This window comes from Nymphaea colorata, chromosome 14 (assembly GCF_008831285.2).
Source record: "Nymphaea colorata isolate Beijing-Zhang1983 chromosome 14, ASM883128v2, whole genome shotgun sequence".
NCBI lineage: Eukaryota > Viridiplantae > Streptophyta > Magnoliopsida > Nymphaeales > Nymphaeaceae > Nymphaea > Nymphaea colorata.
Window position 1 is genome coordinate 11,212,452 of NC_045151.1, and position 27,895 is coordinate 11,240,346.

A 27,895-nucleotide genomic window follows, 5' to 3' on the forward strand; every position below is an offset into this window, starting at 1 on the left:
ATTAGTACACATGGACCTTATATTTTTATTTGGTCTTCATATTTGAGAAAAGGCTACTTAAGTTAAAAGGATCTTAATTTTTTAAAGAAAATATTTGAAATAAAATATGAACTTCCCCATATGTTCGTGAGCACTAATTCGATAGAAAATATGCTTTAGTTCAGGTTGTTTGTGTGAAAAAATATTGACTTTTCCACTACCAAAGTTTTAATGTTATAAGAGATGTTATTATGAAAAAAAAAAGGCATGCAATTTCAAAAACCAAATTAATATATGTTTCCCGATTAAATCATTCTTGAAACTATATCTATGAAGTTGGATTGTAGAAAAAATAGCTTGATAATCAATTTTAAGGGTCCCTCACCCAAGCGGTCACAGATATACCAGTTCATATATATATATATATAGTCTCTCTCTCTCTCTCACGTTTTATGTGGTAGAAAAGGAAAATCTGCTGAGCTTGTTCTCTGAACTTCAAACAGAACGCCTCCTTTTCTTCGTTGATTCCTTTGCTTCGCTTTTATTCAGTCATTAGACAAACCATGGTGCCAATACATCAGGGAAGTAGATTCAATGGAGGAAACCGTGGAGAACAAGAGAGGAGGCATGGATCCCCTAATCCCTCCGTTTTCAGTAGTTTTTTTTTTTTCCTCCCTCATGGTGAGTATACCAGTATTAATTGCTTAAAAGGTAGATTGTTTAGGGTTGTAAACTATTCTATCTCTAGTTCCAGAGCTAACCCTCAAAGAGTTAAGGAGCGAACCGACCAGCTAAGAAGGCTATCACAAGCTGCACCGCTGCTTGATCAGCAGACCATCAAAGAGATGGGGATCAAGCGCTTTGACCTTGCCCACGGGAATCCACCACAGGTTGGCCTGAAGAGCTGTGTGATGGGCTTGCGATCCAGAAGGGTTCGGGGAGGATTTTATGGTATTGTTGTCAAGCATTGAGGCCTCATGGTGATAATTTAGGAGAAAAACTTACAAAATTTAACTATCATTCGAATTTCATTTGTCAAGTTATTTTGATTCAGAGTTTGTGGCCTGATCGATTCTATTAGTTTTTCAATTTCCATCGCTACAGGTGAAAGGTATGGCAAAATTCTCTAAGGCCAAACTTGGGCCACTGCCATTTTTTCTTCTTCCTCTTACTTTTGGCATTCTAGTGCAGCATAGGCCATTGACTTCATCATCTGCATGCACGATGTCATGCAGGGGGGCCAAATAAGAACGAAGATGTTTTCCCCACATTAAAAAAGTATGCGACTGTTGTTCCAAGGAAAGATCTGCTGTGTTCACGTGATGGCTGATATGAGAGATACGAGTCGGGTGCAACAAAATATCTCCAAGACCGAGACGGATACACCCTTTTGGAAGCTGCGGGCTGATAAATTGATATCATTTATGTCAAAACTGATACAAAGGAGAGGGGCCTTGTCCTTTTTCATAGGCCGAGAGGCTTAACCTACAAAACTAATTACTAAATGCTTCCAGCCTCTGCCATTAAGGTAAGCAAAATTCGTAAGCTACATGTCCAGAAAGAAAGTAGACGGTCATAAAATAAATTAAATTTCACGCAAAATTGCCTATTTTACAGTTAACCAAGACCGGATGGAAAACCACCTCCTCTTCCCCTTCAGCAGCTCTTTTTCTCTTCTCTATTGATGTTCTTTCCTGAAACTCCATCATCAAACTTCAGTAATGGACGAAATTTGTCCCCCAAGTATGACTCGCAGGCTGCATATGCATCAGGTCTCAATGCCTTGCAAAATGCTTCACTAAGCTTTGAACGAGCAATCGCTTGTAATGCCAATACAAAAAAACGTCGCACATCTGACCTCCTTGAACCCTTTGACATGGGCTTACTCAACAGCTGCTGCATCAAATTACACAATGGCAACAGGTTCTCCTGCAATCCACCAGGGGCATCCTCATCTGCATGCGCCTTTCCGGAAACCCAGGTCTTCAGTACCACTTCAATGAGTGCCAGTGCTTCAGTCGACCGATATTCTGATTTGGTGCTTGTGCATTTCTCCAGCAGAAAGCCAAAAAGCCGGTGTCCAGTCCATGGGTAGCGCCTGAAGATCTCTTTTATAAAACCAGACTTCAACCGAGACTTCTTGTTATTGAAGTAGTCTTCCAACAAGGGCTGCAGCATATGTGGTACTCTAGATAACTCGTTCTGAGAGAAATTTCCATGAAGAACTTTCAGTATCCAGAACGTTGAATTCTGAGCAAGTGTAGCAACTACTTTCTGCCGGGATCTGGATGACAATCTTAAACTCTTCTCCAGCTGGGTTTCCAGCAGGGATGACTGAACACTATCACCTTTTGGATAATCCTTGCTTTTGAACAGTTTCTTCTGTAGAATTCCTGCAATTCTCGGCCCAAGCTGCTCACTACCCTCAGTAGCATATGCATTAACAAATGCCTTAACCAAGTAAGGATATGCCACCAGGACGAGCGGATTGCCTGAGATGTAACAATGTTATGTTCAAATACAATCAGAAGTCAACTCCTAAAATACAAAAAGGCTAGCAGGCTATGTCACACGGATACGGCTGGGAAGGTCAAGTACCGGCGTCGACACGCCGACACGGGGATCCCGACACGGGGACACCGCAGGATACGTTTTGGATCGGGTTTGGGTTAGACCCGATCCAAACCAACCCAATTTTCTTTTAAACCTTCGTTTTCTCTTTAGCGACTTTACCCTCCGACAGTCGACCTTCCTTACCTCAACGACTTCAGCGACAGCACAGTTCGGCAATGGCGGGCGACGGCGACGGCGACGACCTCCGGCGATCGACGGCGACGGCGACAACCTCCGGCGATCGACGGCGACGGTGACGACCTCCGGCGATCGACGGCGACATCCGGTGGCGTCCGGCGGCAGCCGGCAACAGACAGGTAAGTGTTTTAACTATTATTTTCGACATTAGAAGTTAGGGTTTCAACTTTCATTTGGGGATTTTTTAGATTGGGTATTTCTTGCCGATTTTGGGATGTTTTGGTTGGAAGATTGGACGGATAAGGATCCTATTCTTCACTGCTATGTGCGATATTTTATTTTTTTTGTTTGATTTTGGGATTTGGGGATTTTGCCGATTTGGGGATTTTGCCTTCGTTGTTGTTGATGATGCTAGATATGTTGTAGCCTTCGTTGTTGTTGATGATGCTAGATATGTAGCAGGTTCAGCTACATAGTCGATCGCAGCTAGATATTATAGATGAACTCGGCTGTTGCTGGGAAATTAATGATTCTATTGGCTTCTAGCATGCAATCTAGATGGCATTAACATATAAAATGTTAATTTTAGAAGTTTATAACATGATAGCATGCATATTTCCTCGGCTGTTTTATTTCAGACGTTTTATGTTCATTATATGTTTTGTGACTGCATGTTTATGTTCATTATATGTTTAGTGTAGTATGGCGAGGAAAGGAAAAACAGTGTCCCAGTCTCAACCTACAAGTTGTGGTTCTGGAGGTTCTGGATCAGCTGCGTCTATTGCACAGCCACCATTATGGTCATACGTGACAATAATGGGGAAACCTCCGGGAGGTGGTGGAAATGTTTTTTTTAAGTGTAGGTTTTGTGAGGGAGAGTTCAATGGATCATATACAAGAGTGAAAGCACATCAGTTAAAAATCAGTCAAAAAGGAATTCAGCCATGTAAAGATGTCAGTAACGAGACTTTGGCTCAGTTGAAGAAAGAACAAAAAGCCTCTGAGAATAAGAAAAGCACATCATCTGGATCTGGTTACATTGACATTGCTTCAATTTTACATGATGATATTCAGAATCCTCCCAAAAAAAGAATTGTTGATGTGCATCAGAAATCAATTATGAATTCATTTAGTTTACAAGGACGGCGAGAATTAGATCTGTTAGAATATCACGTAATAGGGAACCGGGTCCGGATATGGACCCGGCACCTATGGGCGCGGGAACCAAGGATGGCTCGGTGCCCTAGGCAGGTTTCCTCTCCCTCTTATTTTCTGATTAAGTATTGTAATCAGTTGATTAAGTGATAATAGACTCTCTCTCCTAGGGTTGCGGTTTTGCCCCTAGGTTAGAGCTTCTCCGTGGTTTTTTTCCTCTTCCTGAGGTTTTCCACGTATATCTTGTGTTGCTTCTTCGTTTCTTCTTCTGTTGCGTGTTTCTACATGGTATCAGAGCCAGCGCGTGTGGGGTTCAGTCTGTGATCGTGGAGTTTTCGCCGTTCTTGTGCCGCTGTCGTCGTTTCCGCCGCCACCGCCGGTGTTGTCTTTTCCTTACGCCGCCACCGTCTCTTGTGCACCGTCGCCTCTTGCGCCGTCACCGCTGCTCTTGAGCCGTCACTGCCTCTCTTACGCAGTACTCCCTCTCGTGTTTTCTGGTGTTGGATATTGTTTGTCTTTGGTGCTCGTGATGGCCGCAGAGATGACTCCCAAGATGGATGTTGCCTTTGACACGGGCAGCAATACCAATAGCGAGAATGTGCCTGTTCAAGTCACCTCTATTCGGCTGAACAAAGACAACTATCTCTCTTGGTCTGCTGCGCTGGAAATTGGAATCACGAGTCGCGGTCGTCTGCCCTACATCACTGGGGAGAAACCCGCGCCTAGTAAAACCGATCCTAGCTGGGCGACTTGGGCGTTGGAGGATAGTCAAGTTAAGGTGTGGATTATTAGTTCTGTTTCTGCTGATATTCAGCCCCTTATTTTGCGAAAGTCAACCTCATATGCATGTGGACTGTGCTTGCGAGGATGTATGGCCGTAAAAAGAGAGTCATGCGTACGTACCAGATCAAACGCAGCATCTATTCCCTTAAACAGGGTGACTTGTCTGTGGCATCCTTTTATGCAGCCCTGAAGACTAAATGGGAGGAACTGGATTATCATGTAAATGATGACTGGAATTGTGGTTCTGATCATGCCCTGTACTGGCAGAAGGAGTGGATGGACCGGACGTTTATTTTTCTGGGAGGTCTGCGTGATGAATTTGAATCCATTAGGAGTCAAATTCTCAACTGTGGCGAGACTCCTGGGATTGAGGAGGTGTATGCTCGGGTGGAATCTGAGGAACAACGCCGTTAGGTGATGCATATCGACTCTAGTCATGGGAGTTCACCCTCAGCCTTTGTTAGCCGTGCTCCAGGGACTGGGCAGCGTCCTGTTCGACGTTGTAGTCATTGTAACAAGTTGGGGCATTCTGTTGATTTCTGGTGGGATATTCATCCTGAGAAGAGGCTCACCCGTGGTCGTCCCCCTTCTGGTCGGTGAGGTCCTCCTGTGCCCGACTCTAGTCATGGTAGCTCTTCTAGTGTTGAAAAATCAAAGCTTTCCTCTGACCAAATCAAGGAACTGCAAGCTTATATCAGCCGGCTTTCTACTACTCAGGAGGACGCCTCCACGTCTGAGGGTGCTCAGTTAGCCCAAGCTCTTGTTGCCACAAGCGATCAAGGTAATCCCTCACTTGGTGATTGGATTGTTGACAGTGGAGCTACGCATCATATGACAGGGGACCCTAAGATGTTTGAAGAGTACAAATTGTCTTCAGGGCAGCAACGCGTGAGGCTCACCCGTGGTCGTCCCCCTTCTGGTCGGTGAGGTCCTCCTGTGTCCGACTCTAGTCATGGTAGCTCTTCTAGTGTTGAAAAATCAAAGCTTTCCTCTGACCAAATCAAGGAACTGCAAGCTTATATCAGCCGGCTTTCTACTACTCAGGAGGACGCCTCCACGTCTGAGGGTGCTCAGTTAGCCCAAGCTCTTGTTGCCACAAGCGATCAAGGTAATCCCTCACTTGGTGATTGGATTGTTGACAGTGGAGCTACGCATCATATGACAGGGGACCCTAAGATGTTTGAAGAGTACAAATTGTCTTCAGGGCAGCAACGCGTGTCTATGGCTGATAGGTCTTCCATATCTGTGGCTGGAAAAGAGAGTTTGTCCTTGTTAAATAAATATCGTCTTCATATTGCTCTTCATGTTCCCAATATCCCTGTGAATTTGTTATCTGTCAGCAATATTACAAAAGAACTCAATTGCAATCTAATCTTTTATGCTGATCATTGTTCCCTGCAGGACTTGGTGACGGGGAAGAAGATTGGGATTGGTTCGGTTATTGATGGTCTCTACAGACTGCCCGTGCAGGTTGCTTCTGCTCTCATTTCAGCCACTAGTGGACAGTTGTCGGGCGTGGAGGACAGGTCTACCATTATGCGATGGCACGACCGTCTTGAACATCTCCCATTCCAGTTGATTAAGAAGTTGTTCCCTACTTTGTTTACTTCTGTTTCCATGGATTTCTTCACTTGTGAAGTGTGTCAGTTGGCTAAGCATGTTAGGGCTTCGTACCCTATTTCTATCAATAAAACCACACGTCCTTTTGCTTTGGTTCACTCTGATGTTTGGGGTCCTTCGGGAGTACCCACCTGTCGTGGTTTTCATTACTTTATGACTCTTATTGATGACTACTCCCAATGTACGTTCGTGTACCTGTTGAATGAACGTAGTGAAGTCCCAGTCATTGTCAAAAATTTTGTTGCATTTGTTGAGAATCAATTTCAGACGTATGTTCAGACTTTCCGCACTGATAATGCTAGAGAGTATGTCTCCCAATCCCTGGATGACTTCTTGAGGAGCAAGGGTATTGTTCATGAGACGTCCTGTAGCTACACTCCTCCACAGAATGGCGTGGCCGAACGAAAAAATCACCATTTATTAGATGTCATCCATGCTATTATGTTCCACAGGCACGTTCCTAAGCGCTACTGGGGTGATGCTCTTCTCACCAGTGCCCACCTTATTAACTGTATGCCTACTCGTGTGTTGAATGGTCGTACTCCTTACTCTGTGCTCAGGCCCACTCATAACCCCTGGCCTCTTACTCCTCGGGTGTTTGGGTGTATTTGCTTTGTTCATAACCATAGTCCAACCATCAAGAAACTTGACCCTCGGTCTGTCAAAGCTGTCTTCTTGGGGTATTCCTCAACTCAAAAGGGATATAAATGTCTTGATCCTACTACTTCCAAAATCTATGTCTCCCGGGATGTTACCTTCCATGAACATGAGGTGTATTTTCCTGTGAATCCTCTTCAGGGGGAGAGTATAGGGAACAGTGTGGAAGAGTATTCTTCAAATCAGCTTATTCAGTTTATGGACTTCTTGGATTACAAGGCTAGTTACAATGTGGAAGATACAGTCAGAGATGATAGAGACAGTCATGTGGAAGGGGGCCCTGTGGATGATCAGCCCACAGCTCGTGATCATTTATTTGGCTAGGTGTACACCAGAAAGAAGAAAGATGTGGTTGAGGATGTTGATGTAACCAATCTCAATCCTGTGAGTTCCCCGAATGAACCAAGTCCAATGAATGAAGAGCTTCCCATAGCCTTGCGCAAGGGGACCAGGTCATGTACTTCTCACCCTATTCAGAGATTTGTCTCATATGCGAAACTCAGTAAAGATTACAAATGCTTTATTACTTCTTTGTCTATGTCTGTGATTCCCAGGTGTGTGGAAGATGCTAGAGAGGATCCTAAATGGCTACAGGCCATGACAAAGGAGATGGATGCCTTAGCAAAGAACAACACGTGGGAAGTGGTTGATATTCCCAAGGAGACTCACTTAGTCGGTTCCAAGTGGGTGTTTAATGTGAAGTATAAACCTGATGGTACTGTGAAACGGTATAAAGCTCGTCTGGTTGCAAAGGGGTTCAGCCAAAAATATGGAATTGATTATCTTGAAACATTTGCTCCTGTTGCAAAACTGAAGATTGTGAGGGTCATCTTAGCACTTGCAGTGCAAAAGAAGTGGGGCATGAACCAGCTTGATGTCAAGAACGCCTTCTTGAACGGCCATCTAGAGGAAGAGGTCTATATGAGCATGCCTCCTGGATATGCTCAAAGCGGAAAATGTTGTCATCTCAAGAAGGCCCTGTATGGACTGAAGCAGTCCCCCAGAGCATGGTTTGAAAGACTGAGGGTGATAATGAAGACTGATGGGTACAAACAGGGAAATGGTGATCATACCCTATTCATTAAGCAGAGAAATGGCCTGGTGAGCATTCTTCTTGTATATGTTGATGATATGATTGTCACAGGTAACGACGAAGAAGAGAAAAGGAATATGAAGGAGAGATTAGCTGCTGAATTTGATCTTAAAGATCTGGAAAAATTAAGGTACTTTCTGGGAATAGAGATTGCTAGATCAGAGACAGGGCTTGTTATGAGCCAAAGAAAGTATACTCTGGATCTTCTAAAAGAAACAAGTAAACTGGGATGCAGGCCCTTTCTAACTCCAATGGAGTCTGGTACAAAGATAAGTATCAAAACTGGTAACATCCTGGATGAGGAAGGAAAAGGACGATATCAGAGGCTGGTTGGTAAGCTTATTTATCTTACTCTTACTCGCTCTGATATTACTTATGTTGTAAATGTGTTGAATCAATTTATGCATGCTCCTACTGATTGTCACTGGAAGAGTGCAGAAAGAGTGTTGGGGTACCTGAAGAATGACCCAGGTAAAGGACTTCTTTATACACAGCATGACAAACTTAATATTGAAGGATACTCTGACGCCGATTGGGCAGGGTGCACAGATACTAGAAGGTCTACCACAGGGTACTGCATCTTTCTGAGAGGAAACCTGGTGGTATGGAGAAGTAAAAGGGAGGAAGTCTGCTCTAGGTCCAGTGTTGAGCCTGAATACAGGGCTGTTGCTATGGGGGTTACAGAAATGTTATGGCTGAAGATTCTTCTTGTAGATATTGGAATTGAAATGAAAGAGAAGATGAAGATGTATTGTGACAATAAGTCTGCAATTAACCTAGCAAATAATCTTGTCCTGCATGACAGAACCAAATATGTGGAGATAGATCGTCACTTCATACGGGAGCGTATAGATTCAAAGGAGTTGATTCTTCCTTATATGAAGTCTGAAGATCAAATTGCAGATGTGCTAACTAAAGCCTTATGTACATCACAATTTGAAAAGAATGTTAGCAAGCTTGGCATGTTTGACATGTATGCCAAGCTTGAGGGGGAGTGTTAGAATATCACGTAATAGGGAACCGGGTCCGGATATGGACCCGGCACCCATGGGCGTGGGAACCGAGGATGGCTCGGTGCCCTAGGCGGGTTTCCTCTCCCTCTTATTTTCTGATCAAGTATTGTAATCAGTTGATTAAGTGACAATAGACTTTCTCTCCTAGGGTTGCGGTTTTGCCCCTAGGTTAGAGCTTCTCCGTGGTTTTTTTCCTCTTCTTGAGGTTTTCCACGTATATCTTGTGTTGCTTCTTCGTTTCTTCTTCCATTGCGTGTTTCTACAAGATCTAAAAGTGACGACATTTTTTTATGCTAATTGCATACCATTTAATGTAGCTAGAAGTCCATATTGGAGAGACTTAGTTACATCTATTGCAAATTCTAACTTGGCTGGGTATGTTCCCCCTAGTTCTGAAAGGCTTCGCACTGTACTACTAGAACAACAGATGACTTGAGCGAACAAATTGTTAGAGTATCAAAAGTTCACTTGGGATCGACACGGATTGTCTATTGTTTCTGATGGCTGGACAGATTTGCAACGACGCCCTCTTATTAATTTCATTGCAACTTCAGCAAATGGACCAATTTTCTTGAAAGCAATAGATGCATCTGGTGAATACAAAAGTGCTGAGTATTTGAAAGGATTGTTTATGGAAACAATTGAAGAAGTGGGGAAAGAAAATGTTGTTGAACTAATTACAGACAATGCACCTGTATGCAGAACAGCTGGTATTGCGATAGAAAAGGAGTACCCTCATATCTTTTGGACTCCTTGTGCAGTTCATAGCTTAAATTTGGCTCTAAAGAGTATATGCAATCCACCAAGTAAAGAGCAAGATCCTCATGCTTATGAATTATGTTCGTGGATTGAAGACTTGGAAAAGGATGTGAGGAACATCAGAAATTTCATAGTAAATCATCAACATGCACTCTCCATTTATAACAAGCATTCTGACCTAAAATTATTAAGAGTTGCAGAGACACGTTTTGCATCTCTAATTGTTATGGTCAAAAGGATAAAAAGGGTGAAAAGTGCATTGATCAGTATGCTGACGGATGATGATTGGAGTTTCTACCTTGTTGATGATGATGACAAAGCTCAAGCAATCAAAAGATTGATTCTTGAAGACAAGTGGTGGGATCAAATCTTCTATTTTCTTGCATTCAAAGAGCCGATCTGGGAGATGTTGAGAGTTCTTGATTGTGATAATTCAACGTTGCACTATGTGTATGAGATGTGGGACACTATGATTGAAAAAGTCCAAGAGGTTATTTTTAAGCATGAGAAAAAAAATATTGCACTTGAAGATTCAGCATTTTTTGATCATGTGCATAGAATATTGATTGCAAGATGGGATAAAAGTAGCAATCCTCTTCAATGCATGGCACATACATTAAGTCCTAAATATTATGGAAAAAAGTGGCTTGCAGGGGGTCTTGGAAGAACCCCACCACATCTGGATCCAGAATTGTCAACAAACAGATTGGCATGTATTAATAGGATTTTCATTGATGCACATCAAAATCGCCAAGCTAATGATGAGTTTGAAAGGTTTTGTACTGGAATTAGAGAAGATATAGGTGCAACTGCAGACAAAGATGATTTGCCATCAATGTCTTGGTGGTTTAAACATGGATGTGCTTATCCTACTCTTCAATACCTTGCTTTCAGATTGCTAGCTCAACCTGCTACATCTTCATGCTGTGAAAGAAATTGAAATACATATTCACAAATCCACACTATAAAACGAAATAATCTCACAAGCAAACGTGCAGAAAATCTGGTTTATGTGCATTCTAACCTTCGACTTCTATCAAGGAACAAAGCAGAATATAGCTAAAGTAAGTATATGATTTATTGATTTAGATGTTTCTCTTCTTATTCGATAATAATATCATAATAATTACAATTTTTTTGTTTTGTAGGGAAGGGGAAACTAAAGATTGGGATGTGAATGTTGAGGACTTTAACTTAGAACAAGAGAATGAACTTGAAGTTGTTAATTCAAGATTAGAAGAACCTTGTATTCCATCAACATCTTCTATTGTGGAAGAAGAGGAGATTCAAGAGAACGATGATTTGGACATTGATGATGACTAGAATGATGATGAACAATGTTTTGTGATGATTGATGAACAATGTTTTGTAACTTTGTTTGAGACTTTCTTGCTTATGTCTTAGCAGTTATCACTTTTGAGATTGGTGATGAACAATGTTTTGTTTGAGACCTTTATTATCATTTTTAATTTTTTTGAATATAATATTCGCCGTATCCGCGTATCCTAAAATTTTGAAAATGCCGTGTCCCCGTACCCGTACCCGTATCCGTGTGACATAGCTAGCAGGTAGTATCTAAAGATTCAAACCAAAAGAAAAAGGTAGCATAATCAAGAACTTGACTTTCATGCTTGCCTGCATTCTTATGTAGGAAAATCTCCAAGAGTGAGAGAACACGCAGCTTGAAAAACATGAGCTGAGACTGGGCAGTATCACTACCAGCAGCATTTTTCCGGTCCTTGAAAATCTGTGCAAGATATGAGTCCATCCTGAACATTTCCTCATCGCTCATCCCACCGTCAGAATCATCAGATCCCAAAGGTGCGGCGTTTACATTGGCAGCAACTTCTAGGTCAGCTGACCCTTCTGCATCTTCATCTTCAGAACTGTGATCACTTTGACCACCATCTGAATCCCCTGCTTCATCCACATCTTCAGATTCTTCAATTTCCAGGAAATCATCTTCAGCATCATCTTCCTCTTCATCAATCACAGACTGGTGACGAGAAGGCTTCAGATCTTTTTTTACTACACGCAACATACTGATGAGCGCAGATTCTGTGATCTGGTCAGAAAAGAACTTGAAAACCTGCATCATTCAAAAGGACAAAGACTTGAAAGCTAGTTCCCACCAAGTTGCAAATAATTACAGCTGTCCAATGATTTCAGTTATCCAGATAAGGAGCAAACATGTTACACTTGGGTCAAATTAAATAAAATCTTCAACAAACGCAAATGACTTATTTGTGCTCCTATATGTAGACATAGTCTTATAGAATAAGAAAAATCCAACCGTTTCCCACAGAATCGTAATGATGCGCTAATGAAAAGGCATGACAAAAGGCCAAATGAGCAATCAAGAAATTAGAAAGTCATAAAAGTTAATATAACCAACACTCTGCAACAACGTTCCTCTCCTCTCATGCAGCTAGCTGTCCAAATACATCATATTTGCCTAAAATGGTCATAATCTGGACTACAGACATCAGGCTACATATTCCCCATTAGCATAGATTTCAACCTAAAGCACCTTAACTATAACATGTCATCAAATCATCCTCCTATCATAATCAAGAAAGTACCTGCTCAATGGAGAAGAACAAAGGAGCAGATGACTGAGGCAGCAACGAGAGCAAAGTATCTACAAGAACATCCATGAAGGCAGGGCTCCCAGTATCATCATCATGCTCTTCATCAGTTGAATCAAGATCAGTAAGAGTGACAAAAGCTTTCTTGTAACATATTACAAGCTCAGAAGCAGTCTCACTGAATTCCCCTGGCTTTAGGAGAACTTGCAAAAGCAACTGGACAAGCAAGAAACGCATTGGATATACCTCAATCTCCCGTTCCTCCTGTATAATTTCAATAAAGAGCAAGTAAATTGGAGAAAAACAATAACGTTCTGCACGTATGTGTGTTGAAATTAGAAAGTTTATGTTCAAGTTTGGTAGCTTTCTAGTTTTTAAAAAATTAGTCTTCTTTGGTCATTTCATATAATTGTGTGTCTCTCGTATGTAAGGAGATCTGCCGACCCTTAATCTCTCTTAAATTAGAGATTAGGCTTAACTAATGTGACATGAAATTTTTCTTCCCTCTCTCTCTCTCCCCCCCCTCTCTCTCTCTCTCTTTCTCCATCGTGTTCAACAGTGTATTTATCACAAAATGTTTCAGTCATGAGATGGCACATCATCCACATTAAAAAGACATTCATGAGCACATTTTAAAAGCTTTGCTGCACAGCACATGTCCATGGAATACTCATTACAGCTTGCAACCTATGTCACATTGCCTCTCTCCCCCCCCCCCCTTCCCTCTCTCTCTCTCTTTCTCCATCGTGTTCAACAGTGTATTTATCAGAAAATGTTTCAGTCATGAGATGGCACATCATCCACATTAAAAAGACATTCATGAGCACATTTTAAAAGCTTTGCTGCACAGCACATGTCCATGGAATACTCATTACAGCTTGCAACCTATGTCACATTGCCAGTGCAAGTACTAAAGGTAAATAAAGCCCCTTGTAAAAAAATAAAATTATAGGTACGGGGTACAACTAGGTAGAAAATATTAAAGCAAAAAAAGAAGGGTTATACATAACAATTAGCAATTAAAAAACTTGAAAAAAAAGGTGTTCATAACCCTAACCCAGCAATTCCTACATTGTTGACAGTTACACTTACTTCCCCATTATTACGAAAATATTTTCACTAGTAGCACATGGGGAAATCACGGACAAAGATGCATACATATACAAAACAACGTGTAGAAAATAGACTGCATACTGAATAATACAGAAAATAACTTGTTAAAAAAAATGAATAACAAAACAAAGGCCCGTGAAGTGCAAGATAAATAATTCACAAACAACAACTTGTACAGAAAATTAGAAACATTTGTGTGATTTTCCATTTCGAAAATCCTAAAAGTGACTGAAATTTTGCTTTTACAATGTACAAATGGATAGGGAGATGGCTTGCGACACAATCTAAAGTTGAATACCATATACAACTATTGAGGCCCAGGCAGAGTAGTGCAGAAGGTCTAGGGTTTGAATAGAATACCATCTTTAAGAATCGGCTTTCCATTGACTGCATTTTCTTGAATGCCTCTTCATCCTCTTTGCTCAATGGCCGAAAGAGTGAAACTGAAGGAATGTTGCACAAAGTGTCCAGAAAATGCATAAAATAAGACCCCAGATCATCTGTAATGAACATATCAGACTCATTCTTTGTCCCCATGCTTTTTTCTGCATCTGCTAGTAAAAGTTGTAGCTGCTGAATACAAATCTTGCGTACATTGCTAGAGCTAGCTGTCTTTGGCCATTTCAGCTTCTCTTGCAACTCAAAGGATGTCACCTCCCTGCCTAAAGAAGCGGTAAAGAGTCCTTCAACGGTTAAAAATTTCAATATCTCCCTTTGTATATGCAATTTTTCTTCCAGTTTCAGCTTCAAGTACTTGAAAACACGAGGAAGGCTGTCCACAATCCAACTTCTCAGAATATCAGGATTGCCTGAGGAATCCGTGTAGCTGCTACCATCCAAAGAAATCATTTCAGAAGACTCAATAGTCGCCTGTGCTGATCCTTTATCCAGTGACCCATTGTCATCAATAAATAAGCTCATCAAGCTTTGGACAAACAACATACAACCTGAAGCAGAGTTAAACTTAGAAACCAAGTCCTTAACCACGTGAGTATGTGTGATGGAATCGAATCTCCCAAAGCTATGTTGCTGTAAGGCTATGATGACAGCAACAAGGTGATCCACATCTCTTTCAGCCCACTTAGACAGCTCCTGCAGAAAATATTGGGCTGCCTTATAAAGCCAGGAGTCTTTGGTGGATAATATATCCATCAAACATTGAACTAGCTTGTATGAAAGGATAGCCTTGCTACATGATGCTGGCAATCTTGGGAGCAGCAGGAGCAAAATGTCAAATGCCAGATGCTTACGATCATGAGATGACATTAAAAGAGATCCATCAATTATAAGGCTACAGAAACAATTGAGACGCTTGGCAAGGTTTTTCTCTGTGGAACTAAGTTTTCTACATTTCTTAAGCGCCTGAGTGGAATCACTAAATGCAGCGCCATCTTTCTGTAAAGAAACGTCCGAGAAAAGGACGTTCACCAATACAGGCCATACACTATGCATTCGAGGCTGACAAAAGGTTGTTTCCTGCAATTCAAGAAAAATGGTAAAACGCCATAACAGGAAATGCCTTAAGACCTCATAACATTATACACCTATAAGGAGAAAAGAAATAAAAAAGTTAAAAAAAGTGTAGAAGACAAGATTTTTACTATCAACAGGCACATGGTACTTTCTTCCCATTTTTCACTGAAGTGAAACACTCAGAACAGACGGACTGAACAAGAAGCTGCACACATAACTGAAGAGACTGAGACTCAAAGTATGTAGGGGAAAAGGAGAATTTCTCTCTTAAAGCCCACGATGGCCACACAAAACCAGAAGGAGAGAGAAATGGACTTAGCCTAAACCTCATAAAAAATCAGGATAATTGATGCTACCACACGTTTTCTGGTATAAAAAAAAATTATGAAAAAGGAGTACTCAATGAAGGAATTACCTTTAAGCATGGAACTAGAGAAGATAAGCAATCTGGAGTAAACAAGTTACTAGGAGTGAAGGGTGAAGGCAACAATTTGCAAAATATCTTGCTATCTGCAGATGCTTTCTCTCTTAATTTTAAGGCCAGATATAGTGCATCTGGATTTTCATTACTGATTGCTTTATCAAACCAATCTGCCAGTGCTGGAGCTTCTAGAACATGGGCTGCAACAGCATCTATAGGTAACTGCAAGACTAAGAACTTCAGCTTCAACCAACACATGTGGAAGTGTGAACAGTTAGGCAAGTGCCTAACTTCTACATTGTAATTGACCAACCAAAAGAGCCTTTAAGCAAATGAAACCTGAATAAATAACAGAATTTTTAAAGAGTAAAGAGTCTAAAGACAAATAGAAGACTACTTCAGCTAACATGTTCATTTTGGAATAAAAAGAATTAAAATAAAAGGCGAACAGGAGGTCTCGCATATAAACAGCCAACAAAGCACCAACAAGGTACTTCACGAACAGCCAATTTATCAAAACATGATCAAGTAGAGAGAATCCAACCTAGTTCAGGTCAATGTCTCCTGAAGTTATAAGAAATGAAACTAGAAGAAAGCAGGAGTTGGATACACTTGCAACTCAAGACAAAAATTGAAAGTCATAACCGGATGATTGGCATACTTTATTCTATGCCACATGGATGCAAACTGCATAGTCACAGAAAGCACATTTCTTTCAAAAACAAACCCGTTTTATATGTCAAAAATGGGTCAGCCATATAAAACTGCAAAAAGACCCATCGTTTTTTTTTTTGAAAAAATGACAAAAACAAAAAACAAACTCCAAAACAAAACGTGAAAAAATGTGTTCCTTTTTTTTTTTTGCTTTTTTCATATTTTCTATTACTGCATTTTTCATTTTTTTAGGATTTTTCTTTTTAATTTTTTAAAATGTTGCCGAGATTTTCTCAAGAAAAACAACTTTCCCATATTATACCCAAGAAAAATCTCGCCGTTTAAAAACCCGTAAATGATATTTGTGACTATGATGGAGAGTTTAGATGCAGGTGCAAGTACGAGTGCAGTTGCAGACTTGCAGTATATAAGCCATCATGACTCATGAGAGCATATACATCATTAAGCTTAAAGCGATCTAAGAAAATAGATAAATGATATTATGTTCATGTCAAACACATCAGTGCATATAACACAGTCAATAGTTAAATAAAACTGTAGGTTAAAAAAAAATTAAAGTCAGTTAGGTCCTTCATTCACAAAATTTGGAGACTCCATAGGCAAACCGCATGAACAATAGAAAACATCAACTAAAAGTCTAAAACTCAGAATTTTACATGCACAAACACAGAAACACCAAAAAAAAGTGGCAGACAGTTGTCTAATCAACTTCATCGATAATTCACAAGGTTCCATGTGTAAAGTTACCTTTCTGAAAACATGGATGCTATGTTGTCAAGGCATCGCTTAGGCAATGTCTAGGCGAAGACAAAGCCTGAGTCCACACACATCCCCTAAGTCCACCACTTAGGCGATGGAATACATGCTGGTGGCTAGGCTGGCTAGGCACCAGCAAGCCTAGTCCATGTTATATTACCTGTTGTTATACCACCTGTTACATGTATTGTAATACCTTATATATGTATTGTTGATTTTTGCATAATACTGTTATTGTTCCTTTGTGTCGTGTCTGTATAGTCATCCTTTGCTTTTGTTGTATTTGCTTTGTTTATGTTGAGTCTTGGTGTAAGCTCGAATGTTCACCTGTGTCGGAGCACCCTCCCAAAACGGCCCCAAGTGTAAGATTGAGATTCCTTATTTTGGATGGTCGGTATGGGAATTCTGTAAGCGGCTTTGGCCATCCTTTGTACGTAAAGTGTAAAAGCTTACTTGCTTTCTCTCGTGATGTACTCAACTGTTTAAGTGAATATATTGCGAGTTTTCTTTCCACACTTTTTGTGCATTTTGTGTCCTGTGTTTTCAAAAAGCGTTCAAGTGATCTACGCCCACTTGAACGAGGCGAAGGCTTGCAGCTTACTGGCGAGAGTTTGCCGCGCCGTACGGTCCGAAGGAGTCGGCCCGTGACAACTGGTATCAGAGCCCAGATTCTGCTCAATCTGGGGAAGCGATCGGAGAGTCGGTGTAGAGCGTCACGCCGACTTGCTGCTGTTGAGGAGGACGCCATGGCATCACAATACAATCTGCGATGTGCCAAAGGCAATGAGCCGGCCCGGCCCATGACCAGGTAGACCTGGAAGAGACGGTGAACCGGTTGGTCGCAGATGTGGCCACCCATGAGGAAGCCCTCGGCTTTGATGCCGAGACCTTTGAGGGATTCAAGGAGGAGATGAAGTTGATGCGAGAACAGAAGGCCGAGTCAGTGGCCATGAACTGATCACTTTCTGACTTGGTGAAGACCCTATAGGACGAAGTTGCTGGACTCCGGGCTTCAAACCAGAGACTGCTACGTACTAATTCTGCCAGTAGTAGTCAAGAGAGGACCAGTAGAATCGACGTTCAACGTCCGGCGAAGTACAGTAGTAGCCGGGAAGCGAGGGCGATCGACAACTTTTTGTTCCAAGTTGACTACTACCTGGACTTGCAGAACGTAGTAGAGGAGGACTTGAAGATCAAGACCGCAGCGATGTTGTTAGAAGGAGATGCTGTGGCTTGGTGGAGGCGGAAAATGTTAGACATTGAGAACGGGGACTGCACGATTCGTACCTTCAACGACTTCCGCAAACAGTTGAAGGGATACTTCATGTCTGTGGATGCTGAAAGGCATGCTTATCGGTTAGTTGCGAATCTGAAGCAAACAAGTGCCTTGAGAGATTACATCAAGGCATACCAAAAGGTCATGTTGAACGTGCCTATGATGCCAGAAAAAGACAAACTTCACTGGTTCATCATACGGCTCCAATCTTGGGCCCAAGCCGACGTGGAGAGATCGAATCTAGAGACCTTGGAGCAAGCATATGTGGCAGTTGAGCGCTTGGCCGATACCCAACGCAAAAGCGACACCGATACCTTCAAGTCTACAAAGAAGTCCGACCACGATGATAAGAGGGAGGAACGGCGAGACACCAAAAAATGAATCGTCGTACCAGAAGCCAATCGAGAGAAAACTCTTCTTTCGCAAGGACTACACTGGGCCACCAAGAGAAGTGACTTGTTGAGTTTGCGGAGGAAAGCATCAGGCGCGTGTCTGCCCGAAACGTGTGAGACCTACCGGGCAGGCCAATGCCGCAAGGGCCACCGAAGGCGAGACCGAAGAAGGGCAAACACGGATGGGTGCCGCCCAGACGATCAATGCGGTCCAAAGTCGCGCAGTGTCTAGCGGTATGGTAAACAAGGAGCTGATGTACCTAGACGTCACTCTGAATGGAACGTCTACTGTTGCAATGGTAGACTCCGGGGCAACGCATAACTTCGTCTCAAGAGAGGAGGCGGAGCGAGTGGGATTGAAGCTTGTGCCGCAGCAGAGGACCCTAAACGGTGAACTCTGAAGTCAAGCCCATCCTATGAGAAGCGAATGGTGTAACGGTTCAAATTGAAGGCTGGACGGGAGTCACCAACTTCTCTGTAGTACCAATGGACGACTTCAAGGTGATTTTGGGGATGGAGTTCCTTAGAGGTCAAAATGCAATGATGTTGTCGAAATTCAACACATTGACGTTGATGGGTGCGGACCAGTCTCATACAGTGCACTGCCACTCCGCCAGAAACAAGTCCCAGCTGACGTTGTCGGCAATGCAATTGAATAAGGGCGCGTGCGTCATGGAGAACAAACATTCCTCATGGTTGTACGTCTACAAGAAGATGGCCCTCAGCCGAGAGCCATTCCCCCACGGCTAGCCCCTGTCCTGAAGGGGTTCGAGGGGGTGATGCCCCCCAAGCTGCCCAAACACCTACCTCCCAGACGTGAAGCTGATCATGAGATAGACTTGGTTTCCGGAGCCAAACCACCAGCAATGGTCCCCTACAGAATGAGACCGGCTGAACTGAAGGAGCTGCAGAAGCAGCTTGATGACATGCTGGAGTCAGGGATCATTCGTCCCTCTAAGGCACCATTCGGAGCCCCTGTATTGTTCCAAACGAAGCATGATGGCTCCAAGAGACTCTGTGTGAATTACCGCGCTTTGAACAAGGTGACGATGAAGAACAGGTATCCACAGCCTTTGATTGCTTGTTCGACCAGTTGGGCAAGGCGAGGATCTTTTCGAAGTTGGACATTAGTTCCGGCTACTGGCAGGTCAGGATCGTAGAAGGTGATGAACCAAAGACCACTTGCATCACCCGCTATGGAGCGTATGAGTTCTTAGTCATGTCATTCGGGTTGACGAACGCCCCTGCGACTTTGTCGACTCTCATGAACAAGATATTCTACCACTACCTTGACAAGTTTGTGGTAGTTTACCTTGATGACATTGTGATCTTCGGCAGCGACCTAGAGGAGCACGTCAGTCACTTGAGGACGGTGTTCCAGGTACTCAAAGAAAACGATCTCTATGTGAAGAAAGAGAAGTGTCTCTTTGGACAAAGAGAGATCAGTTTCCTCGGCCATATTGTAGGGGATGGCTAGCTGCGAATGGATCCGGAGAAAGTGAAGGTTGTTCAAGATTGAAAGCCGCCATAAAATGTGCCTGAATTGCTGTCCTTTCGTGGGTTGGCTAATTACTATCGGCGGTTCATCACGGGGTATTCGTTGATAGCGGTGCCCCTCACTGACTTGCTCAAAAAGAATAGATTCTGGATTTGGACTCAATCTGCCCAAGATGCCTTTGAAGGCCTCAAACGTGCCCTTGTACAAGAGCCCGTTCTCAGATTGCCAGATCATTCAAAGCCCTTCGAAGTACACACAGACGCCTCAGATTTTGCCATTGGTGGGGTACTAATGTAGGACGGTCATCCGATCGCCTATGAGAGCCGGAAGTTGAAGGGCCCTATGAAGCGATACACAGTGCATGAACAGGAGATGACCGTCATTGTACATTGCTTGCGCATATGGAGGCACTACCTACTGGGGGCAGAGTTCGTTGTCAAGACGGATAATGTGGCCACAAGTTACTTCAAGACACAGAAGAAGTTAACTCCGAAGCAGGCTCGGTGGTAGGAATTGTTGGCGGAGTTCGATTTCGCTTTGGAGTACAAGGTTGGTAAGACCAACGTGGTAGCGGATGCGTTGAGTAGAAAGGCAGAACTTGCAGCCTCTCGAGTGGGGACCTCCGGACCCCAATTGGAGGGTGCACTCCTCGAGCGGGTTCATGAAGGAATGCAGCATGACTCAGCGGCCCAACACTTGGTTGTCTTGGCTGAAGCGGGGAAGACTCGAAGATTCTGGCTACGAGATGGATTGCTCCTCACCAAGGGCGGACGTGTTTTCGTGCCGAAGTGGGGCAATCTCCGGCGGGAGCTAACAAGGGAGTGCCATGATACGCTTTGGGTTGTCCATCCAGGCCAGGAGCGGACTCTGGCCCTTCTCGAGCGTGGGTACTACTGGCCCCAGATGCGCGACGACGTGGAGGCGTATGTAAAGACTTGTCTCATCTGCCAGCAGGACAAAGGGAGTAATCAGAAGCCTGCCGGCCTGCTTGAGCCTCTTCCTATTCCGGAGCATCCGTGGGAGAGCATCTCCATGGACTTCATTGTGAGTCTACCCAGAGTTGATGACTACAGCTCTATCTTTGTTGTTGTGGACAGGTTTTCTAAGTATGTCACGTTCATCCCAACTACGAAGGAGAGCCCAGCAGAGAAAACGACGGAGATGTTTGTGAAAAACATTGTGAAGTACTGGGGCGTGCCGAAGAGTATTGTGACTGATCGCGATGCTCGCTTCACGGGCAAGTTTTGGCGTGAAGTGTTTCGGTTGCTTGGCTCAGACTTGTTTTCCACAAGTTTCCACCTATAGACTGATAGCCAGACCAAACGCATCAATGCCTTGTTGGAACAGTACCTGCGTCACTTTGTCAGCGCCAACCAAAAAAACTGGGTAAAACTGCTCGATGTGGCCCAATTCTGTTACAACGTGCAAAAGAGCGAGTCTTCAGGCCACAGCCCCTTCGAAGTAGCCACCGGGCAGCAGCCGTTGATGCCTCACACTGTTGAGGCCCAAGAGAATGGAAGACCCAGTTCGCCTACTAGTTCGTCAAAGACTGGCAAGAACAAACGGAGATAGCTAAGGTGTTCTTGCACAAAGCCGCCAAGAAGATGAAGAAATGGGCTGACAAGAATCGGAGACCTGCCGAGTTTCAAGTGGGAGACCAAGTTCTCATCAAACGTTATCCAAACCGCTCGGGTATCTTCCGTGGACGACACCGAGCGCTGATCCGAAAGTATGAAGGGCCATTTACTGTGGTCAAGAGAATTGCAAAGCTGGCATACATGTTAGATATGCCGCCAGACTTCAAGGTGCATTCAGTGTTTCACGTCTGCAACCTCAAGCCCTTCTATGCCGACGCTGAAGATCCAGAGAGAAGCCAGCCGCGGCGAGAACCAATCTTGCAACGAGCTCCTTCGACCCGGAGGGCCACTGATCGACAGTTAGACCATATCCTTCGACACAAAGTCAACAATCTTGGTGAACCAAAGCCATACTTGGTTAGGTGGGTAGACGAAGACCAGCCAACATGGGAGTATGTCTTTCGTTTGAAGCGAAGTCATCCAGAAGAAGTCAGGGTCTACCATGAAGCTGCTAGCGCCGAGGACGACGCTTGATTTGAATGGGGGAGCCTATTCCCTTGTGTCGTGTCTGTATAGTCGTCATTTGCTTTTGTTGTATTTGCTTTGTTTATGTTGAGTCTTGGTGTAAGCTCGAATGTTAACCTGTGTCGGAGCACCCTCCCAAAACGGCCCCAAGTGTAAGATTGGGATTTCTTGTTTTGGATGGTCAGCATGAGAATTCTGTAAGCGGCTTCGGCCATCCTTTGTAAGTAAAGTGTAAAAGTTTACTTGTTTTCCCTCGTGATGTACTCAACTGTTTACGTGAATATATTGCGAGTTTTTTTTCCACATTCTTTGTGCATTTTGTGTCCTGCGTTTTCAAAAAGCGTTCAAGTGATCTGCGCCCACTTGAACGAGGAGAAAGCTTGCGGCTTACTGGCGAGAGTTTGCCGCGCCGCACGGTCTGAAGGAGTCGGCCCGTGACAGTTATAATACCTGCTATTATACCTGTCATGTACTGTTATTCTGTTTTGTTATATATAATACCTGATGTTATACCTGTTATATGTATTGTAACACAAGTTGTTATTCCTGTTATGTACAGTCTGCTATACCACTATATAGTATTGCATTAACCTGTTATATGTATATACTGTTACCCTGTTATTCAGTATTGTGATACCTGTTATATGTATATGTTAGTATGTATTGTTACTCTTATGTACTGTCATATCATCATATGTATACTATTATGTACTTCTATATAATATGCAATACATATTATACTGTAATATGTAACTTGACATATTAACATAACTAAAAATAAAATAAAAAAAATTGGTCACCTTTTTTGCCTAGGCCCTCCTAAGCGCGCCTAGGCTCTAGATGCTGCCTCGTACCAAGGCAGCACCTTGATGCCTTGACAACATACCATGTATGATAATTAATAATTTGTCTTTGGACAATCAATCAAGTTGATCAGCCAACAGATAATTAGTAGACATAGTCATTTATATTTATTTAGTCCACACACAGACATAGACAAATACATATATAGCATGTATATAAGCATCATTAGATACCCAGAAGGTTACAGCTTATAGCATGAAATGTTACATGTGGCTTATGATTATCATTTATATTTTTATTACCTTTACCACTTTATCTACCTTTCAATTTTGACAACTTAGATTCTAACATCTAACCACGAATTTCTAATGTAAATGTTGGGTCTTTTATGAAAAGATACAATATTAATGCCAATGATAACATATACACACACACACACACATATCAGAAAGGATTGTCACAAACAATAGAATTAACAACTAACAGGCTATCATTGCATTAATAGTTCAAGGGGAAAAAATGCCGCTTGTCACATCAAACTGGCAACCAAGTTGTGTTGACTTAGGTGAGGTCACTGTTTTGGCAACTGCATCTGACTCGGTGCACTGCCGAGATCCCCCATCTAGCACTTTTAACTACGTAGAAGAGAACACTTTATGGGATGGAAACATGTATCTGTAAGTTGATCGACCATAGAAAAACATTGAACTTAAAGGAATATAAGGAGATTAAAATTCATACAAATTCAAACTGTTGCTCCAGTCCAATGTTTCAATGGAAAGTATATTAATCAATCAAAATAAAATACAACTATATATGTTAAGTTGAGCTGATACCCACCGTATCTGCCAACTCCAGAATAATTGAAACAGCAGGTTCGCGTAAGTAACTTTTCTTATCAGCAAGTGAAACAACAACCCTAATAAACTCTTTTATCATTAATGTTTTGTTATTCAAACTCCACTCGTGAGCCACCCGACCTGATCTAGCAAGGGCTCCATAAGCGAATAAAAGTCCCAAAAAACAATCTCGAGCTTCCTGCACTAACACAAAGAAAAGAGATTTACGCGCAACAGAAGATATATGACAGCACAAACACTATACAAAGATCTTTAGCATCAGAAAGTAAGACAGGAAAAAAATCATGTAGAGCAGTACGTTCATGCAATATACTCAAAGCATGAACATTTGGAGATGAAAAGATGCAATCATCAGCACTTTTGATCACATATGCCAATTTTGATCACATACGCCACCCAGTCCTTTTTGAAGGTCCACCACCTGGGCCCACCTAGCACTTTTGAGTTTTGATCACATGTGCCAATTTGATATTCTTGACTTTTGGAATTAAAGGGCTAGTACACTAAGCAATCGAAAGAGGAAGTGGAAAGTCAGAATAGGAAGTATTGGAAACACTAGAAAATTTTACGAAGCTAAACAGACTTTTTACGTTCTTTTGGAGAGGATGTAGGTGTTGGATAGGGGAAGGGGGTAGTAAATCTTCATAAGTATATATAAATTGCATATGAATAATATGCACATGCAACTGCAAGCTTAGACAATCATGTCCATGTAAGCAAAATGTTCTCCAAAATATTCACAAACATTCATAAAAAAATATTTGATTTCACACACTGATTGCTATCAGACAGGAATGTCTATGCTGCTCAAGTACAAGTACAGAGAACTAGAACTTTTTTCAAAGCTTGCAGCCTAAGGCATCAATACAATTGGAAACACATTTCCTTTTAATGTGAACAAGAAACAAACTACTATTTGGTGAGAAGTGCATACTGGTAACTGGTTCCTCGTGTTTAAATAGTGCTCTCAGAAATGTTGCATTCATGTTTCAGGAAATCATTTATCTGCAGCTTCCAGTGTCGGACTAATGTTTCCAGTGAACTTAAGTAGCACCAGACAACACCTCTGCAGGACATGTTGATTCATGTAGAGAAAATTCTTGAGTTTTTTGAGAAGATACAAAGGAAATGGAAAGGAACCTTCCATGAGATCATATAATCAAGGAAAAGTGATAAACGACAAAAGCAAACTTGGCATAGCACTCCCTAATGGACATCATCTTTGGCAGCCAAAATCATAAATACAGCAAGATGAGCATATATCAATTGTATATTGAAAGAAATGATCAAAGAAAAAAAATCAATTTAATTAAGAATGCATAAGATTTAAAATTTCTCCATAGCATATTAGATTTTGCAACAGAAAACAACATTCACTGATTCACAGAATATAACTATTTATCCATACATTTGCTCACACACACAGACAACATTCATTAAGGAGAGGATTATCTATACATTAGCAACGTAGAAATATGAAACCATCAACTACCTGTCCCTTCATTGAAGAAGAAACCTCCAATAGATTGTCTACCAGCTCCAGTGTTGAATCAATGCTGATGCTTTGAATAGTTCCCAAAACAGTTGTCAAACCTAGTGCAAATCCTTGCCTAGCACACTGAACAAGAACCACTAGACATTATCGTGCTGATAGCAACCAATCGCCTCTATTTTTACTTTGTTACACTAACCAAATGATATAATCTAAATCCATGAAAAGCTCAACCAAAACCATAACATCTTGAAGGAAGAGATATTGAAGCAAAAGAAAGGGAAAGTCCATTTGTGGGCCTACTTGCAATAATCTCAAGAACAATCCTCGTATTTCTGATTCTAATTTCCCTAAGAAGGATCCCATTTTGTTGATAACTCTCAAATAAGGGCCTACCATTACCATTGACCCATCACGTCACTCTCAGCTATGCTGAACAAATGACATGATGTCCTTTCTTTTATGCAAAGTGGAGCACATTTGCTGCCCAAAAGGACAATGTTGGAAAGTATAAGTTTTCATGTGTTCCAAAATAACATAGTATAACTCAAGGCCCCATTTGATAGTTGTCAGTGGGGCCCACATTAAGGAAATCAGGAACTAGTGAAAGCCTTGACGTTTACAAAACTTCATCAATGTCATATCTGACAACAAAGGGTTAAGAAATTAACTCATGAGCATACCAATTTCCATTTCGTAGATAATTTCAGATAATTCAGTAAATGGCATCAGAAGACATTCATTAATTCCATAAAGTTAGACAGATGGTTGATCAGCTTGATTATCTTGCCCCAAGATAAACTTTATAGATTCTTTTGTTGTGGCAGCTTCAATTACAATCTCCAACTTGTGAATAACCTAGTCAGCCCTATTTCATTGATATACACATTAATATAACTAATGAAAAATGAAGCACAAGGCTGTAATGGGTATGACCCCCGAACCGTGATTCATGGGCAAAAAACGAACCTCTTTCAATTAAATTTTAGCATTTCAAAAAAAAAATATTAACGATAAATAGATGAAAATATCCAAGTTTCCAATAGTAACAGTATTTTCTCTAAAAATCCATTCAGTTGCAAGTTTCAAAAGCCGAGTATTTTTCATACACGACATAAAGATAATCAAACGTCAGCATAACGAAAAACAAGATGAGAAGAGCAAGTAAAACATCCTTGTACACGCATGCTTCTGTCACACGTAACATGCAAAAAGCACAGCTGAGCTACCTGGTTCAAATGACTAATTCTACACTAAGAAAGCAGAAACCAACTTCATCCCTAGGCTCCCGGTTTCAAATAACTAGTTCTACACTTAAGAAAACAGAAGGCCGCGAAGCTTACGGTTGTGAAAAATACAAACAACCACCGATAAAATTGCAAGAATTTAATAGGAAACTGAAGCTACTCTGAGAAACCGAAATCTACCTCCCTTGAAGATGAAACTCCACGAATAAGACGTCGAAGAGCATATCTCAAAGATGGTGCACAATTTTTCAGACCTTCGTCCTTTTCTGCTTCGAGTTGGGAATTTCTCTCATACACCGTCCCACCTGATTTTTCATAAGCTTTCTGTACTTTCTGCAATTCCTTGACCAATGCTTCCACTGCAGCTTCTCTAGCCGACACTTCAACCGAAGAAAGATCCCTGAAAATATCGATATGGAATCCCTGCAAACTCTTTGATGGCAGCAACGTAGGCACTTGATCGGATGGACCAGTTACCTTCTTAGGCACCAGTTCCTTCGTCTCAGCAGACTTAATACGATGTCGTTCCTTATCCATCTGTTTTCTTTTCTTCTTCTTCTCCATATCCGTTTTCTGAGCGACAGCAATACCGTCACCACCTTCCTTCCCATCGTTGTCTCTTCCGAGCACTTCTGCATCCTCCCTTCTCCGTTTCTTCAAATGTTTCTTGCCTTCAGACACGTTTTTCTTTCCCTCCATTGCTTCAACTGAGCTTGAATTACTCTCCTCTCTGCTTCCCATCACACTAAAATTCCTCCCTTCCTCGCCCTGGCAGAGGTAGACCTAGACTATAAGATATGCTGGTGCTAAATCCAGAAGCGAGAGGGGACGCGGGAGACGAGAGCCAGCCCTAACGGGAGAAAAAAAAAATCGAGAAATCTTTTCCCGTTTTCAAGATTTTTTGCGCGGTATCCGCGTTTGTTGCACAGCGGAAAAAACATGAAAATTTTTTCAAGTTAGAACAGTATTTTTCCTAAGCATCAAACATGTAGTGTTTGATAATTTTGGATTTTAAGATCTGAGACTGTATTAAAAGGTGTGATCGAAAACAAATTGATGATCACACTAACACGGATCTTAAATCTACTTACACTTAAAAGAACTATAAGTTTATGAGGTTCGATCTTAAATTTATGAATCAAAGATCCTAGTGATTTAAGATGTGTTTGTCAAATAAATACACCCTACATATAAAAAAAAAAAATGTATATGTAAGGCTGAATTAGAAGTCCGATCTTAACTTTGTGGATTTAAGATCTTAGTGATCCGAGGTGGAGATGTAAAAACTATAGATTGAAGGTTGCATTGAAGGTCCGATTTTAAATCTATAAATCTAAGATCATAGTGATTTGAAATCCTTGGTGAATGAAAATGAAAAAGGAGAGCAA

General features: G+C 41.9%; 1 protein-coding gene across 1 annotated transcript; it reads right to left on the minus strand.

Moving 5' to 3' along the window:
- Positions 1-1,381: 1,381 nt before the first annotated feature.
- Positions 1,382-27,402, minus strand: LOC116267516 (rDNA transcriptional regulator pol5-like). Its single transcript, XM_031649275.2, has 8 exons — positions 26,688-27,402; positions 25,261-25,386; positions 23,749-23,946; positions 15,400-15,627; positions 13,872-14,987; positions 12,393-12,662; positions 11,446-11,899; positions 1,382-2,471 (listed from the first exon to the last, which is right to left on the minus strand). The coding sequence occupies exons 1-8, from the start codon at positions 27,246-27,248 to the stop codon at positions 1,636-1,638; spliced, it is 3,789 nt and encodes a 1,262-aa protein (XP_031505135.1). The 5' UTR covers positions 27,249-27,402; the 3' UTR covers positions 1,382-1,635.
- Between the last annotated feature and the right edge of the window lie 493 nt (positions 27,403-27,895).

Coding starts and splice junctions, on each gene's coding strand:
- LOC116267516 (XM_031649275.2), bottom strand. CDS start 27,248: ATGGGAAGCAGAGAGGAGAGTAATTCAAGCTCAGTTGAAGCAATGGAG. Junction 15,628..23,748: donor TTCTGGAGTTGGCAGATACG/GTGGGTATCAGC, acceptor TTAGTCTTGCAG/TTACCTATAGATGCTGTTGC. Junction 14,988..15,399: donor CTCTAGTTCCATGCTTAAAG/GTAATTCCTTCA, acceptor CTTGAATTGCAG/GAAACAACCTTTTGTCAGCC.